Here is a 17,538-nt window from a genome sequence, read left to right as displayed (position 1 = left end):
TGTGATAAATAAATGAAGAAAGTTTTAAGTTGGTGGGTGCATGCGGAGGTACTGAAATATCAAAGAAAATGTCAGAAAATTACATGTTTTCGGGATTTTTCGGGAAACATCATGAGTTTGATCAGTATTTGTGACGTCATTGATGCACTATAATTAAATTTTAAAATGTTTCTGTGAAAAACAGTTTCCAAACATTAATAATATAAACAGTTTTCATAATTGTGATTACTTTAAAATTTTGTGAATTTTGGGGCCATTTTAGGGCATTGGAGCCTCTTCCTTTTTCCTAAATTCACCGTTCATTGCTATATAATAGATTCATTTCTCAATGATTGATCCATGGAACATATATAGAATCCAAAGGACACAAAAGATGAACGAGAAGCATGCGTTTTCACTTCTTACACACAACCTTGGGCTTTTTGTTTATTGAAATATCCATTTTTCCCGCATTTAGCACAAAATTTAGCTCACGAAATTCAAACGGAATCTGTAATTTCGTTCGGTGATTTATGACCATTTGTCCACCTAGTCCCGCGTTGTTTGAGTGAGTGTCTATCGTTCTTTTAAGGAGTGGCTGGAGTAAAATCCTTCCGAGTTCAAAACCTTCACACGAAAGAGAAAGTGTTGCATTTAAATAAAAAAATACATCAGAAATAGTCTCCCAATTTCATAGAAAATGCTGGAACAGTTGTTGGTGTAAAATACTTCAAATCCTATTACTATACAAAAACCAGAAGTCTCTGTCGAGACTGAAGCTCTACTGGTTTGAACTTATAGCAAAGGAAGAGAAAAGTACTTAAGCAGCTGGGATTTGAAACTAAATAGAATAATGATCGTTGAAAAATTCTCTTTATGTTCTTAGTGTAGTCTACTTGTGTGCCAAGTTATACTGAAATCAGACCAAAACTGTAGGAGGAGTAGCATTTTGAAACAATTTTACAGACATTTCTATTTTTAGTAACCACGGCAACACCGTTCATCAAAATTGAAATTCGATACACAGAATTGTGTATCTTAGGCCAAAGTTTTTATTTTTTTTAGTTTACGATTTTTTGCCACAAAAATATGCATTGGGTGGTCGAAAAATAAAAATAAAAATAATTTGGAACCTTGACATATTTTTTTCTCGAAAAGCTTTGAAATCTATTAAAATAAAAAGAAAAGCACAATATATATTTTTGTCAACTTTTATTATTTTTTAACTTCACTTTTTGTTCACTTTTAAGGCATTTCTAACTTTAGGCTATATGCCTCTTGATAAGCAAGTTGCACAAATTGGACGGACAATGCTATAGTTTTTTTTCAAGTCCTGCACAGTTTGTGAGGTACTGTCTATCTCAATGTCCCCACAGAAGAAACACACTGGCAGAAATTTGGTGGTGATGCCTGCAAGGAAAAATGCATGAAAGTTGACTACTACTAAAAGTGATGTCAAAAACATTAAAATATATTAAAGGTGTAAATAATACTTTCTGGATCTAATCTTTGTTGTTTTAGTTTTTATTATATATACCTGCATAATAAGTAGTTTCCATTTCTGTGGCACATTCAAGTCCCTCTGTCACTACAACATTATCATAACAACGATGACCCTCAGGGAAGAGTGAGGAACCACAAGTATAGAGGAGGTTATCCTGAACCTCCTCTATGTCTGTAATCTGTAGTCTACTGAGCCGTTCCTTCGAGTACACCACTCTCCGCTTCCCACAAAGGCAGCAGATGATGAAGCTGCGAACTTTCCCTGGAATAAAAGGAAATATATTAAAAAATATAAACCTTCTTTTTCTCATTTTGAAGCAGAATTAGATTTGGATATCCATGAAACCCCTTGTCGGATTAAATGATAATATACGGCCTTTTAAAGTACAGTATACAATACCTCCTATCAAAACGCCTTTGTGCTTCTTGTCATTGTCAGTAGTAGTTCCTTTAAGGCTTAATCCAGGACAATCCTTGTCTGTGGTCTCTGTGTCCATGAGATCCTCAAGAGATTGGTATGTGCCATCAGGACCTTTGGTGGGATCCGGTAACCAATGAAGGGGGTTATCACCAGGAAGCCTCTTTGGATTCAGGGTGCAATACCAGCACTGAGCAGTACACTTTTTTATCTTATTTTAAAAAAAGATAGAACAAGTAAAAATTAAACATTGGAATTTTACGTAGATATACATATCAAATGAAATAAAATGCAATTTCACATGTACCTGGAATGAATATTGCCGTGCTCGACAATGTTTGTCAATGAAGTCCTTCAACTTCTTTGGAGCATTTTTCTCGTTACACTCTATCACACTGCAAGAATCTTCTGTATCTTTAAACAAGTCTAGGACATCACTTAGATTCTTGATTTCTTCAAAGGTTGCTGCATCATGTACTACTACATTTCTGTTGTGCAACTTCAGCTTAGAAAATCTGTGTTTCAATAAAGATAGAGTGGGCTCTAGTGATTCTTCAAGAGCTGTTTTGACATTCGGTTGTCTCTCAGAAAGATCCCTCAGCTTTTTCAAACTTGATGCAGGTTTGACAATATATTCAAAGTTGACATCCATGGAATTCCTTTGCAAGGATACATTCTGAAGGGCCAAATTCAACAAACTCATGCAACGCTCAGCTGGATTATAGTAGCTATGAAATGGTGCAGTCCTTGCTGCAATGAGCAGATCCAAGTCCAGCGCGATAAATGTTGCAATGTGCGCAAGTTTTACGCTCCAGAATGTTGTTCTGTGATCTGGACCACCATCGGTGTAAATGAAGAGAATAGGACAGTCCAGGAATAGTCCATCAGAACTTCTGCTATTTCTAAAAATAGATATACTTTCAGCTGCATGGCGTATTGGACTCGATGGTGTGAAAACCTTGTCCTTTACAGTTACGTGAAGAACACCATTATAAAAGCTGTCATCTTTGCACTTTGGTAGCTCAACATCCAGAAGTACTGAGGGCACTGCACCATGAATATGGAAGTCATGGTCTAGGGCTGACAATTTGGCTCCCTCTGGTATCAAAGATTTGTTATGAGCTCTAACACCTGTTGATGTCGGTGAACCAAGTTCACCTATTGGCACAATAGACTTGTCATCTAGGCATATTAAGGCACAGTCTGTACCTAAATTCACGGCCAATTCCTTCAACATGGAAAAAAAATTGAAGGCATAAGAGGAATCGGGATGTGTGGCTCTGGTAAGTCTTTGTTGTACTGCATTCTTGACTTTAAAGCGGCCTGTGTAGCATACTGCTGATCGCACAAAAGCATTGGATGGCCAAAAATTCAGGCTTAACCATGATCGGGATGGTAAATTTGATCCTGCAGGCAGTCTTGCAGCTATAATTTCTATCAAGTCCTGGCAACTAATGGCTAAAGGCATGTACATTTTATCAGATTGACGTCTCTCCTGAACAACAGATTTCTCCTCTAAATACGAATCCAGGGCATTCCAAAATAGGTCCAATGATGTGTCTTTGGGTCTGCCATTATTTTTTCTCAAGTCATAAAACATTTCTGGTGCATCGGCTTGTAAAAGGAACTCCAAAACTCTATCATCAACTGCTCTTTCATCACTTGATGCTGCTGCACTTGCATCACGTGTCAGGAATCTGTACATATCTCGTAAGATAGCAGGCTTAGTCCCAGTTTTTGAATAACGGTTAATAAACTCATTTCTCATAGCCCTTGTTGCATAAACAGGCAAGTTTTCCTTTATGCTTGATATGGCCTCTAGATCACCATTTGCATCATTATCTTCAATTTTCCAGACAAAATGAAAATTCCCAAGATAATTTCCAAACCTGTGCGTGTAGAGTTTCACAGAATAAGGCAAAGTTAGGTTTACAATCCATTTCCGCCTGTCAAATTTATCTTCAGGTAGGATATCATACAAAAACAATGGATCAAATGGTTCACGTTCCAAAAGTGACTCATGCAATTTCAAATAGTTTTTATTGACACCTTGAGAAGTATCTGGTTTTCTTAGAGACCACTTGTCATTCAATCCTCTAACAGGTTCTGGCTTTTGGTGATTAAAAGCAGTTCTTTCCTTTTGCTCACTCAAAAAATCCAAATATTTTTTCATTCCAGAGACTAGCGTATTACATATATCAAGTAGTTTCTTTGATTCTTTACTCAAAAAGAATGGATGTCCCATCATGGTAAGAAGTTCCGAGATTTTTTCATGCAAATCTGAGGATGTCACCTATGAAATATGTGTTGTTTATATAGTGCATTTTATAATAAAGAAAACATACTTCTTTCAATATTAAATTATTTAATACATTTCATATCACTTTAGTATTTATGAAGTACAACATCTAATATCAGCTCATTTATTGTTTGTTATAACTTATCTTTAATACCTTCGGTTCTTTCTTTTTTTGATGTCTCCAATCATTATATCCTCTAAATTTGTTGATATCATCTCCGAAGTGAATACATTTGGCATTGAACTTTTCAATGTGTGGATCCAAGTACCAAAGAACATTGGTGAGTGTCTTTGTAATATACACGCCAGTACTCCCCACCTGTATTTGAAAGCAACCATACATAATTCTATCATTCAATATTCTTCATGAAAGAATTACAAATTCATATATAATTAAGAAATTAAATATCTGATCAGCTGAATAAGGAATAATAAGGGATAAATTATTTTAAACTGCTATAAATCCAAACCTGCACAGATGTAAAGCCAACTCCTTTCTGCTTCAGAAGATTCAAAACAATGTTGTACACTGTCTTTGGCATTGTTCTCTTTCCTATTAAATAATACATATGCAAACACATAAAAACATATACAGTCTAATTTCTTTTTAATATATATATATTTTCTAATTACTTCCTTTTATAAAACTTGAAAAATAGATTAGTTCTCGATATACAATGAATTTTAATTTCTAGTATGAAATATAATTGCCACTGCTTTTATGTGAAGATACAGTTAAAAGAAGAAGAAAATCTAGCAAAGTACTGCGAGGTTAAATATCCCAGGATGTTTATTGACATAGACACAACACAATTTAACCATATACCACATAAAGTAAAGCTGCAGAAAATACACACAAGAAAGGATGTTAAAAGAAGATATGATGTGAGTTTTATAGTATTGTATTACAACGTGCATTATTAAAATTTTACCATCTCAAAGTGTTTACTACCAACCCTGAAATAAATATTTGACAATTTTATTACACAAAACAATTTCTTAATTCAATTCACATGTTGAAATAAAAATATGTGTACTCGAAAACAATTGTACAGTTTAATAATACATACCTTGCAGAGGGTAGTTTATTGTATGATTTTTGGACATTCATCAAAATGTCAAAAACATTCACTGATCCCTTTTCCTTTTCTTCAGCTGCATCTGCCTTGTCTAGAGAATGAAATGAAATTAAAGATAAAAACTCTCGTTTTCATGGAAATGTAATAGCAAATACATGTATCAGATTTCATATTAAAAAAAATTATTGTATCCTTCAACAAAACATTTATTTCAAGAATACATGTAGCCTATGTTATTGTCAAGATTACTTCCATAGTACTTGACACCAAGTTCTTTAGATATTTTTCACTTGCATGCGATTTCTTTTAAATTATTACGCAAAGACAGACATATCAGAGTTCTTACCAATCTGTTTTATATCAACAAATATGTATCTCACTCCAAATGACTCCAGTACAGATATCGGGGTATCCGGTTCTGTTACCGTCGATGGGTTTCCTATTTCCGAATTAGAAGTCCGAATTTCCGTAATGGAGACATTGTATTGCGACAGATATGGGTGAAGCGCATCTCCTATTCGTTGATCAGCCTTTCCACTGACAAAAAAACTTTTGGAAAGGGTTGGATTCCCTCCACAACAAGCTTTCACCTTGAACTAAGTGCGCCCCGCCATGTGATGTGGGGTTCGACAGTCTGTATTTGTGCAGGTCATTTGGATGTTTGTGAAAGTCAGCGTATCTACTATCTTAAAACGCTTTAATGATTAAGATGTGTTATAAGTTATAAAAACGGTCGTTTGGTCGAAAAAATTCCGGAATACGAAGACAGTTTCGAGAGTTAGACACATTATTTTTATTTTCGTAAATCGGGAAAAATAGGGTCGGCGGAATCATAAACCAAGAGAAAAAAAACTTTGGCCTTAGTGTATTCTACTTATGTGCCATGTTATATTGAAATCAGACCAAAACTGTAGGAGGAGTAGCATTTTGAAACAATTTTACAGATATTTCTATTTTTAGTAACCATGGCAACACCGTTCATCGAAATCAAAAACCGATACACAGAATTATGTATCTTAGTGTAGTCTACTTGTGTGCCAAGTTATAATGAAATCAGACCAAAAATGTAGGAGGAGTAGCATTTTGAAAGAATTTCACAGAAATTTCTATTTTTAGTAACCACGGCAACACCGTTCATCAAAATCAAAAACCGATACACAGAATTATGTATCTTAGTGTATTCTACTTGTTTGCCAAGTAATACTGAAATCAGACCAAAACTGTAGGAGGAGTAGCATTTTGAAAGAATTTCACAGAAATTTCTATTTTTAGTAACCACGGCAACACCGTTCATCGAAATCAAAAACCGATACACAGAATTATGTATCTTAGTGTAGTCTACTTGTGTGCCAAGTTATAATGAAATCAAACCAAGACTGTAGGAGGAGTAGCATTTTGAAAGAATTTCACAGAAATTTCTATTTTTAGTAACCACGGCAACACCGTTCATCGAAATCAAAAACCGATACACAGAATTATGTATCTTAGTGTAGTCTACTTGTGTGCCAAGTTATACTGAAATCAGACCAAAACTGTAGGAGGAGTTGCGTTTTGAAAGAATTTCACAGAAATTTCTATTTTTAGTAACCAAGGCAACACCGTTCATCGAAATCAAAAACCGATACACAGAATTATGTATCTTCGTGTAGTCTACTTGTGTGCCAAGTTATATTGAAATTAGACCAAAACTGTAGGAGGAGTAGCATTTTGAAAAATTGTTTACAGACAGACGGACAGACAGACAGACAGACAGACGGACGGCGGACGCATTACTATCGCATAAGCTCTTCTGGTCTCTGACCAGTAGAGCTAATTACCTGTTCACGGGAAACTGTTTCTTGTAAATTCCGAAACATAAGAATATATATCCGGATTTCACAGTAGACAACTTGAACTGAGGAGGCATCTTGGTGTAATCGATAAATGGTATCGTCAAAACACCCGATTCTGAAGTTTTTTTTTTTAAAATTAAAATTTACGTCGTCATCCTTGGTCGTTGCGTTGTAAAATGAATAAATTGTAAAGAATTTAGTAGAACTAACCTTTACGCATGCGTAGTATGTATAAAAAATGTCGCAATGCGGATAAATAGGACTAAACAAAGTTAATGTTCATATTTATCAATATAAAACACCTCTCGATGATTCCTACAATTAAACCAGAAGTCTCTGTCGAGACTGTAGCTCTACTGGTTTATACTTAAAACAAAGGAAGAGAAAAGTAGCAGTTGGGACTTGAGACTTTAAATCAGCAATAATAGAAAAATGATCCTTGCCACTCATCAAAATAAAAACCGATGCACAGAATTATGTATCTTAGTGTAGTCTACTTGTATGCCAAGTTATATCAAAATCAGACCAAAACTGTTGGAGGATTAGCATTTTGAAAGAATTTCACAGAAATTTCTATTTTTAGTAACCACGCCAACACCGTTTATCGAAATCAAAAACCGATGCACAGAATTATGTATCTTAGTGTAGTCTACTTGTGTGCCAAGTTATACTGAAATCGGACCAAATCTGTAGGAGGATTAGCATTTTGAAAGAATTTCACAGAAATTTCTATTTTTAGTAACCACGCCAACACCGTTTATCGAAATCAAAAACCGATGCATAGAATTATGTATCTTAGTGTAGTCTACTTTTGTGCCAAGTTATATTGAAATCAGACCAAAACTGTAGGAGGAGTAGCATTTTGAAAGAATTTCACAGAAATTTCTATTTTTAGTAACCACGGCAACACCGTTCATCGAAATCAAAAACCGATGCACAAAATTATGTATCTTAGTGTAGTCTACTTGTGTGCCAAGTTATATTGAAATCGGACCAAAACTGTAGGAGGAGTAGCATTTTGAAAAATTGTTTACAGACAGACAGACAGACAGACAAACAGCTAGACAGAAGGACAGACAGACAGACAGACAGACGGACGGACGGACGACGGACGCATTACTATCGCATAAGCTCTTCTGGTCTCTGACCAGTAGAGCTAAAAAGACAGAAGATAAACCAAAACTGGTTTTCTTTGGCCTAATTTGATGAACAGTGCCAGGTAGTCATCCAAGCAGAACGAGGTCTTACCTGTGGCTGTCCAATAAGTTAACAATGGAAGTGTTCGACAGTGGTGAAATGTTTTAAGTAAGTTATAAGCCTCAAACTGACCATTATGTCAGATATTAGACTTCGCCTCGGTTCGTCTAATATCTGACATAATGGACAGTTTTCGGCTTATAACCATTACTTATTTGCTAGTATACATTTCATAATGTACTAATCATTTGATGCACATATTTGATTTTTAAATTGATTCTGTTCTTTTGCTCAATGTAAGTTTTGCTTCATAACAGGTTTGCTTTAAACATTTAATTCAGTGATAATCATTTGATGTACATTATTGATTTCATAATGTTCTGTGTTGCTGTACAGTTCTATATTGTAATTCATTAATACTTTGTTTACAACTTTACACAGAAATGTGCCAAATATTATTGAATAATACTTTTGAATATATTGTATATATATGTACTGTGATTTGCTGATTTTCAAAAAATATTTCGTTTGTTGACATGATATGTTTACAAGATTTGGTTTTGAATAAATGTTTAAATGATATACTGTATTCTGTATCCTTCAGCATGATTGAAATGATGTCCCTGTTTAAATTTCTTTGGCTTGGTTTGAACATATTTTATTGTATAAATACTATACAAATGGTTTGAACACAAGTTCTAACAACTTACTAGGTTCTCACCATACAACTGTCAATATATATACATAAGGAAAAAAGTGAAAAAGAAATATTGATGTACAAACAAGTCTGTTGAATAAACAAGGTCTTGACAGATAGCAAATGAAGTATTAAGTTGAGCAAAAGGACATGACATTGTTTAACTCAAAATAAAGGTCATGAATAGTTTTTCTCCTATTTCAGAGAGGATATAAACATCTCTATTTAAAGTCAATGCCCCTCATAAATCTTGTCAGAAAGTATGTGTTTATTGCATATTTATATTTTCTTTGCACCCATCATTTGTGGATGTATTTAGATTATACACCTTTTAGCTTATTTTACGACTTTCATATAAACAGAAAAAGGAGTGGGTAGTTTAAGATTAGGCCTACTTTGGGTATAAACATATATATATATGAGAAAGTTCTGACACAGCGCATCTAAAAGCAGTCATGGCTTCGAATGTAAAAGCTGTTTTTTCACAACAAATTGATGATGATGGTGAAATGCCAATCTTTGTAGTAAAGAAGAATGATTCTTTAAGAATTGGGAAAAGACAGTACTCCATCAAGGTGTCCTGTTTCAACAGGAAGGTCTACTTCAACATTCAAAGTAAGTTTAAAACTTATTGAATAAAGCTTTGTTTTATGGTAATTTATCCAGAAAATTTAAAATATTATACTCATAATTATTAGGCACTTTAACTCTTTTTTTTCCTTTTTTCTAAAGTATCGGTCCGTCACCGTGTAAAACATTAATGTTTACCTGTTATATCATTATTATATCAATTATTGAATACAGATCTGATTAAAGTGATATTACATTCCTGATGAGGCTTTAATATGGAATTTTAACATATTTTTTTCTGTTTCCTCCTGACTGATAACGCAAGGGGAACAACGACTTCCCTCCCTGAGGAGGTAATGCAGGCAATGGCAGGTTTGGGGCAAGAGATATCGGCAGTAAGAGACTTTGTAAGAAGTCTACAACCCCCGAGTCCTCCATTGGTAAGTTTTGTTGAATTTTGTCTTTGTAAGAAGTCTACAACCCCCGAGTCCTCCAATGGTAAGTTTTGTTGAATTTTGTCTTCATGTTTAAACGATGATAGTCGGAAATGCGAAATTCCTCAATTGTATTATTATTTTTTTAAAATATAGCTCAGAATCAGGGTACCAAAAAATAAAAAAAGGAAAGTTACTATTGTCGAATCAGACGATAACAAAGATGTGGCAACATTTTAAGATTCATGACCATGTACTGAAATATTTACTCAGGCAATAATGTTAACCAAGAATAATTAATACTCAATCCAAGAAGCGAAAGAAGTTACCCTCACCCTATTTTTAATTATTTTAACAAGGTCCAATCTTTCAGGCAGTCATGCGTGAAGGAATTAAAGAAGGAGACGGTTAAACTTAAAGTATCAGCGGATGATCTTCTGGTAAGAATCAACAATAAAACAAGAGAAGTTGACGCAGACGAGCAGCAGTTAGAAATTATCAAAAATCGTATTTGTTACATCCACTCGTCCAACGTGGTGGAATTGCACGACGAAAAGATCCAACTTGAATCGTCAGCAGATGCTCTTCGAGAAGAAATTGATAAAAAAAGAAAGAACTTTACAGAGACAAACAACAATTAGAAACAATCACAAATCGTATGACTGACATTTATAATTTCCTATGCGTTGTGGATTTTCATCATTAAGCTTTAATAAGGTCAGCAGCTGCCTACCGAACTATATGTACTTAAAATACATTCGATTCAAACCTTTTTTAACCTATCATTTCTTATCCAACAGAAACCAGAAAACTAATAGTTTTATTTTCATTCAAAAAAAAATTAAAATACCTTCATATCAACTCTGAAAATTAGAGGTTGACAATTGCAAACAATTTTTTATTCTCGACTTAATGTTATATATATTACTTTACCCTTTTTATTTACTATTTTCATTGTGTATTAAGATTTATCAATTCAGTTGTATATTATTAATTTGAGTTTAAATTATGGAAGAAAACCATTTTTCATCTTACAATTAGGTTTACAGTTGATAATAAAGCGCAAGTCTGCAAGCCTTCTGACTTATTTATATAATTGGTTTAAACAATGATAGTAATGGCTGGAGTTTAAGACTAAGCCTTCAGATGATTGTATGTTTTGATATAGCACACTGGTCGGGATTGGCATGTGAGCCTTTTGACTAAATCTACATATTTGTACAGTAGGCAATGCTATAATCTACATATTTCATACTATTATATAGTACAGTGGGTGGGGTTATCCTCTGAGCCTTTTTAGTTTAATTTACATATTTGGTAGACATTATATAGTACAATGGGCGTCGGCATGTGAGCCTTTTGACTTAATCTAAATATTTCATACTATTCTGTAGTACAGTTGGTGTGGTTAGCCTCTGAGTCTTTTAGTTTAATTTACATATTTGGTAGACATTATATAGTACAGTGGGTGGAGTTGATCTGTGCTAGTATCCCTATCCCACTACTACTTCCAGTTAAAGGGGGGTTTGGTCCAATGGCAACCCCAATTAAAAAGGAGTTTGTTCAAACTACCTCAACCATAACTGCGCCAATGGCAACCCCGAATGGAGGGAATGATTTCCTGAAGAAATTGAGGTAATTATATTAACGTTTTTTAAAATCTTGTTTTATATCCTTAAACTCAAAATTTACGAAGGTTAATATTATCAGAATTTTAAATCATGGGGTAGCGCAATTATCAAAATAAATGATACTATGTTCCTTTATGTTTTTATAAGTTAGTATGTTAAATTAATTCAAATTTAAATTATTTGATCATGTGTTTATATGGTTTAAATGCATCACACAAACATTTTTAATGATCCTGACTATTTCCTCATTATATCTACAGAAAGAAGAGTCCAAGGAAATATGCAGCCTTGGAGAGAAGGTGCAGGACATATCAGCAAGACAGGCCCTTGCTGAAAGAAGAGCTGTGGGCTCTTCAACAAATGATTGAATGATTGGATGTATGAAAAAAGACTTAGCACAGTCGACAATTTTAGTAAATTTTATAACAGATGATATAAATAAAAACTGTAACGTAAGAGTGGAATTCCAAACACTCTGTGAAATTCCAGACCATGTTCACTAAAAAATGCGACAAGAAAAACAGAATGGTACTTACATTGTGTTTCAATATATTTTTTTCATGGGAGATGAATTATAATGAATTTGCCTTCATTTTAAAGATACAAGTCATATAAATGAAATACATGTTGATTTTGAATATGATTTGATATTTTTGGTTCTTTTTAGCGCATATTTGGGGTAGAGCAATAATGTCTTAAAATAATCTATTTTTAGCATTTCACATTGTTTTAGCACGTGCTCCTGTGTAAAAATAAGCATATAAAGGTATTGTTTTTAATACTTAAAAATTAAGAGCAAGTGGTCAGGAAAGAAATATCAAAGTTTTAAAAATTTCACACAAAGACTTTTCGGACGTAGGTCCCACCTTAATTACTAAATTGTCTGCAGCATGTCTCCTCGTCTAGGAGCAGTCATCCCACCACATCCAGTACCAGAAGTGATAAACATAGTACGGAAGCTACCAGTATATCTGCTAATGTGTGTTGTGTCAAGGTTGGACTACTTTATAAAAGAGACATTGAAACCAAAGAAAATGATCTTGAGGATGATGGCACTGATTACCTACGATGATATATAAAAATCTTAATTTTGTAGGTTTTCTTGGATTACTTATATACATGTATTGTTATTTTTTTTCTGTTTCCTCCTGACTGATAATGCAAGGGGAACAACGACTTCCCTCCTTGAGGAGGTAATGCAGGCAATGCTAGGTTTGGGGAAGAGATATCAGCAGTTGCATTTTGTCTTCATGTTTAAACGATAATAGTCGGATAGGCGAAATTCCACAATAATATTATTATTTTTTTAAATATAGCTCAGAATCAGCGTACCAAAAAAAAAAAAAAGAGTTACTATTGTCGAATCAGACGATAACAAAGATGTGGCAACATTTTAAGATTCCTTACCATGTACTGAAATGTTTACTGGGGCATTAATGTTAACCAAGAATAATTAATACTCAATCCAAGAAGCGGAAGAAGTTACCCTCACCCTATTTCTTATTATTTTTAACAAGGTCCAATCTTCGAGGCAGTCATGCGTGAAGGAATTAAAAAAGGAGACGGTCAAACTTAAAGTATCAGCGGATGATCTTCTGGAAAGAATCAACGATAAAACAAGAGAAGTGGACTTAGACGAGCAGCAGTTAGAAATTATCAAAAATCGTATTTGTTACATCCATTCTTCGTACGTGGTGGAGTTGCACGATGAAAAGATCCAACGTCAGCAAATGCTCTTCGAGAAGAAATTGATGAAAAAAGAAGGAACTTTACGGAGACAAACAACAATTAGAAACAATCACAAATCATATGACTGGCATTTATAATTACCTATGTGTTGTGGATTTTCATCGTTAAGCTTTAATAATGTCAAATTAAAAACTTTGTTTGCAGCTGCCTGCCGAACTACATGTACTTAAATACATTCAATTCATACATTTTTTAACTCTATTATTTGTTATCCAACAGAAACCAGAAAACTAATATTTTTATTATTATTATTCAAAAAAAATTTAAAATACCTTCATATCCACTCTGAAAATTAGAGGTTGACAATTGCAACCAATTTTTCTTTTTTCTTGAGTTAATGTTATATAGATATATGATGCTTACTTCCGACATGGTTGAGTTTCTATTACTATACCCTTTTTACTTACTATTTTCATTGTATATTAAGATTTATCAATTCAGTTGTATATTATTAATTTGATTTTAAATAATGGAAGAAAACCCATTTTCATCTCATGATTAGGTTTACAGTTGATAATAAAGCGCAAGTCTGCAAGCCTTCTGACTTATTTACATAATTGGTTTAAACAATGATAGTAATGGCTGGAGTTTAAGACTAAGCCTTCAGCTGATTGTATGTTTTGATATAGCACACTGGTCGGGGTTGGCATGTGAGCCTTTTGACTAAATCTACATATTTGTACAGTAGGTCAGGGTTCTCCATCATTTGAGATTTTACTGTGTTGCAGAGTTTACGCGAAGCACTAATATTTCGCGGTATTTTCGCGAACAAATTCGCAACTGAATCACAATTCATTATAATTACAAAAAATTACAAGCACACACTTATTTAAAAATCGCTAATTCGTTACACATATGGTATGGTCGTACATACTGATAAAATGTTCTGAAAAGCAGAGGAAATTCTGACCGATAGTCGAACTACTTAATATTTTTGAAAGTAGATTTGCCGTGTTTATTTATCGGGTTTCTTGATCGAGTTACCGCATTACAAAAAAGGAACTTCAGAACAGTAAAATATTTTCAAGAGTACCTTGAACATGCTGAAATTTCAAAATTTTTGGCAATTTAAATACATTAATTAAATGACTTCGGTACGATGTTATGTTTGACTTACAGTGCTTACATAATTCTACAGTGTAGGGCCGTGGTTCTATATAGGAAAGACATATTTAAATATTTTTCATAAATAATACAATGTATTTTATTGGAACTACCAATTAACCGGTACATTGAATTGTGAAAACAATTTATTTGTCTTTATTCCGTTATGCGTAAAGTCCGGCGAGGGTGTCTAGGAAATAATTGATAGATTACTCAAGGTGAGGCCCTAGTAATTACCCGGTAAGTGAAAACTTTTTTAATTAAAAGACGGTAGAACTGTTTGATTAAAGTTTCAGTTAAAGAGAATCTGTGTGTTTAGATTTTCTAATTATCACAACTCTTACTGTGTCGGCAAAATTTTTAATGTGACGCATGCATGAAATTTGAATAGTTACTGTGTCGGAGAAAATTTTACTGTGTCGGGAGCAACACAGTAAAACAGTTTATGGAGAACCCTGGTAGGCGATACTATAATCTACATATTTCACACTATTATATTGTACAGTGGGTGGGGTTAGCCTCTGAGCTTTTTAGTTTAATTTACATATTTGGTAGACATTATATAGTACAATGAGCGTCGGCATGTGAGCCTTTTGACTTTATCTAATATTTCATACTATTATTTAGTACAGTTGGTGTGGTTAGCCTCTGGGCCTTTAATTTTAATTTACATATTTGGTAGACATTATATAGTACAATGAGCGTCGGCATGTGAGCCTTTTGACTTTATCTAATATTTCATACTATTATTTAGTACAGTTGGTGTGGTTAGCCTCTGGGCCTTTAAGTTTAATTTACATATTTGGTAGACATTATATAGTTCAATGAGCGTCGGCATGTGAGCCTTTTGACTTTATCTAATATTTCATACTATTATTTAGTACAGTTGGTGTGGTTAGCCTCTGGGCCTTTAAGTTTAATTTACATATTTGGTAGACATTATATAGTACAACGAGTGTTGGCATGTGAGCCTTTTGACTTTATCTAATATTTCATACTATTATTTAGTACAGTTGGTGTGGTTAGCCTCTGGGCCTTTAAGTTTAATTTACATATTTGGTAGACATTATATAGTACAATGAGCGTCGGCATGTGAGCCTTTTGACTTTATCTAATATTTCATACTATTATTTAGTACAGTTGGTGTGGTTAGCCTCTGGGCCTTTAAGTTTAATTTACATATTTGGTAGACATTATATAGTACAATGAGCGTCGGCATGTGAGCCTTTTGACTTTATCTAATATTTCATACTATTATTTAGTACAGTTGGTGTGGTTAGCCTCTGGGCCTTTAAGTTTAATTTACATATTTGGTAGACATTATATAGTACAATGAGCGTCGGCATGGGAGCCTTTTGACTTTATCTAATATTTCATACTATTATTTAGTACAGTTGGTGTGGTTAGCCTCTGGGCCTTTTAGTTTAATATATTTGGTAGACATTGTGTAGTACAATGGGCGTCGACATGTGAGCCTTTTGACTTGATCTTAATAATTACTATTGTATAGTACTGTAGGTGTGGTTAGCCTCTGCGCCTTTTAGTTTAATTTACATATTTGGTAGACATTATATAGTACAGTGGGTGGAGTTGATGTGTGCTAGTATCCCCAACCCACTACTCTCAGAAGTAAACAAAACAAAAATCAAATTAGAAATTAATATTTCATTCAGAAATATGAGAGATATATCATAGAAGAACGTAAAAGCTGATAGTGTATTGAGAGTAATTGTTGCTTCACCAGCATTAGGAATGGCATAGTTATTAGTTCTTGTCATTCTGTTATTTTGTATGGCCCTCCTACAAGCATTGTAGATTTGTACAAGAATTAGGTAGAGTAGGTAGGGATACCCAACCATCATGTGCCACTCTTTTATACAACTCTCAGCAAGTTAGACATGGAGACGAGAAAGTAAATCTCTTTTTAGAATTCAAATATTGTTGTAATCAATTTGTTTAGAGGAAACAGAGTTCATTATATGTATTCAAACACATACTCGTACACATGTATATGATGTGAGGTGAAGTGTGACTTTGGCGGCTGTAAGAAGGGTGAGTCAGAAACCTTAATAGAGGTCAATGAATTTGTAACACCGACACTGATTTGTATTAGACTTAAATGTGTTCTAAATACTGTATTAATCATGAAATATCAGCTAAATATAAAAAGGAATGGGAGCACATCGTTTTCACCATGTTTGGAAAGGAGGGCATAATAAATGCAGACGACTCATTTCCCTTCGACTCAAAAAGAGCGGACTTGGACTGCCATTTACAACGCATATTTCCACAATTTCAACATCACTTTGAAAAGCACCTAACCCCTCTTCTTCAAAAATATGTCTACAACCCACTGCAAACAAGTGTAATCCCGGAACAACGGACTAACAATTCGGAACCAATGAACAATCGTGTATAGCAGTCCTTAAATTGGAAGCCTCACAAGTTAGCATACCTCGTTGCCAAGATAAACGAGGTACATGTAAGTGCCATCTAGTTCCACGATTTCCGCTGTGCACTTCATAGCAACGGGAATAACGTCCTTAAGGACTCTCTGAGGCAACATAAGGTTGCCCTTGACGTGTTACGGAAGCTGAGTCGATCTGAAAAGAATAGAAGAGTGTGGAAACTCCTCAACCAGAAACCAATCGCCAACGACGATTCCAACTACATAAAATGTACTAATTGCAGCTTCCATGGTAAAACATTATTTCATGTTTATTTTTTATCTAAAAAATATCGTACTTGTGATTTTTATATTTATATATATATAAAAACAGGATGCATTTTATTTTTGAAAATTCTGTAAAAGTTTTTTTAAAGCTACTCCTTCAGTTGTAGACTTATCGTAATCTCTTAGTAAGTATCCTGTAGATTGTTTGCCACAAGGTGATGTTCTATTCGTGTACTAGCCTAACCACTTTTTAAAGAATCTTTGAGATGAAAGGAAGGTTGGAAACCGGGCGGTAGTTCTTGAATACCTCTGCATTGAGTCCTTGTTTCTTAAGTACTGGGCAGACTATAGCTTCTTTAAATGATGATGGTA

The 17,538-nt window shown here is 34.1% G+C and overlaps 2 protein-coding genes across 2 annotated transcripts; both read right to left on the bottom strand.

Annotated features, from left to right (window-relative positions):
- Positions 1 to 1,246: 1,246 nt before the first annotated feature.
- On the bottom strand, positions 1,247 to 2,791 carry LOC134269120 (uncharacterized). The gene is made up of 4 exons (XM_062751343.1): positions 2,208 to 2,791; positions 1,883 to 2,111; positions 1,517 to 1,744; positions 1,247 to 1,389 (listed from the first exon to the last, which is right to left on the bottom strand). The coding sequence occupies exons 1-4, from the start codon at positions 2,601 to 2,603 to the stop codon at positions 1,247 to 1,249; spliced, it is 996 nt and encodes a 331-aa protein (XP_062607327.1). The 5' UTR covers positions 2,604 to 2,791.
- On the bottom strand, positions 1,669 to 4,778 carry LOC134269121 (uncharacterized). The gene is made up of 5 exons (XM_062751344.1): positions 4,670 to 4,778; positions 4,354 to 4,518; positions 2,208 to 4,193; positions 1,906 to 2,111; positions 1,669 to 1,744 (listed from the first exon to the last, which is right to left on the bottom strand). Exons 1-5 carry the CDS (start codon positions 4,766 to 4,768, stop codon positions 1,669 to 1,671), a joined length of 2,532 nt encoding a protein of 843 aa, XP_062607328.1. The 5' UTR covers positions 4,769 to 4,778.
- Positions 4,779 to 17,538: the final 12,760 nt, after the last annotated feature.

The sequence above is a fragment of the Saccostrea cucullata genome, unplaced genomic scaffold (assembly GCF_032062105.1).
Source record: "Saccostrea cucullata isolate Sc308-1 unplaced genomic scaffold, CSIRO_AGI_Scuc_v1 ctg17680, whole genome shotgun sequence".
Classification (NCBI taxonomy): Eukaryota; Metazoa; Mollusca; class Bivalvia; order Ostreida; family Ostreidae; genus Saccostrea; species Saccostrea cuccullata.
The sequence above is the reverse complement of the archived record's forward strand: the minus strand, read 5'-3'. Positions and strand labels throughout refer to the sequence as shown.

What these genes read in the sequence shown, in the direction of transcription:
- LOC134269121 (XM_062751344.1), bottom strand. Translation starts at nt 4,768, where the DNA reads ATGTATTATTTAATAGGAAAGAGAACAATGCCAAAGACAGTGTACAAC. An exon ending in AAAAAAAGAAAGAACCGAAG is followed by an intron (nt 4,194 to 4,353) that starts GTATTAAAGATA and finishes CATATTTCATAG; the next exon opens with GTGACATCCTCAGATTTGCA. An exon ending in ACTACTGACAATGACAAGAA is followed by an intron (nt 1,745 to 1,905) that starts GCACAAAGGCGT and finishes CTTTTATTCCAG; the next exon opens with GGAAAGTTCGCAGCTTCATC.
- LOC134269120 (XM_062751343.1), bottom strand. Translation starts at nt 2,603, where the DNA reads ATGAGTTTGTTGAATTTGGCCCTTCAGAATGTATCCTTGCAAAGGAAT. An exon ending in CAAAGGCGTTTTGATAGGAG is followed by an intron (nt 1,745 to 1,882) that starts GTATTGTATACT and finishes CTTTTATTCCAG; the next exon opens with GGAAAGTTCGCAGCTTCATC. An exon ending in GGAAACTACTTATTATGCAG is followed by an intron (nt 1,390 to 1,516) that starts GTATATATAATA and finishes TTTTCCTTGCAG; the next exon opens with GCATCACCACCAAATTTCTG.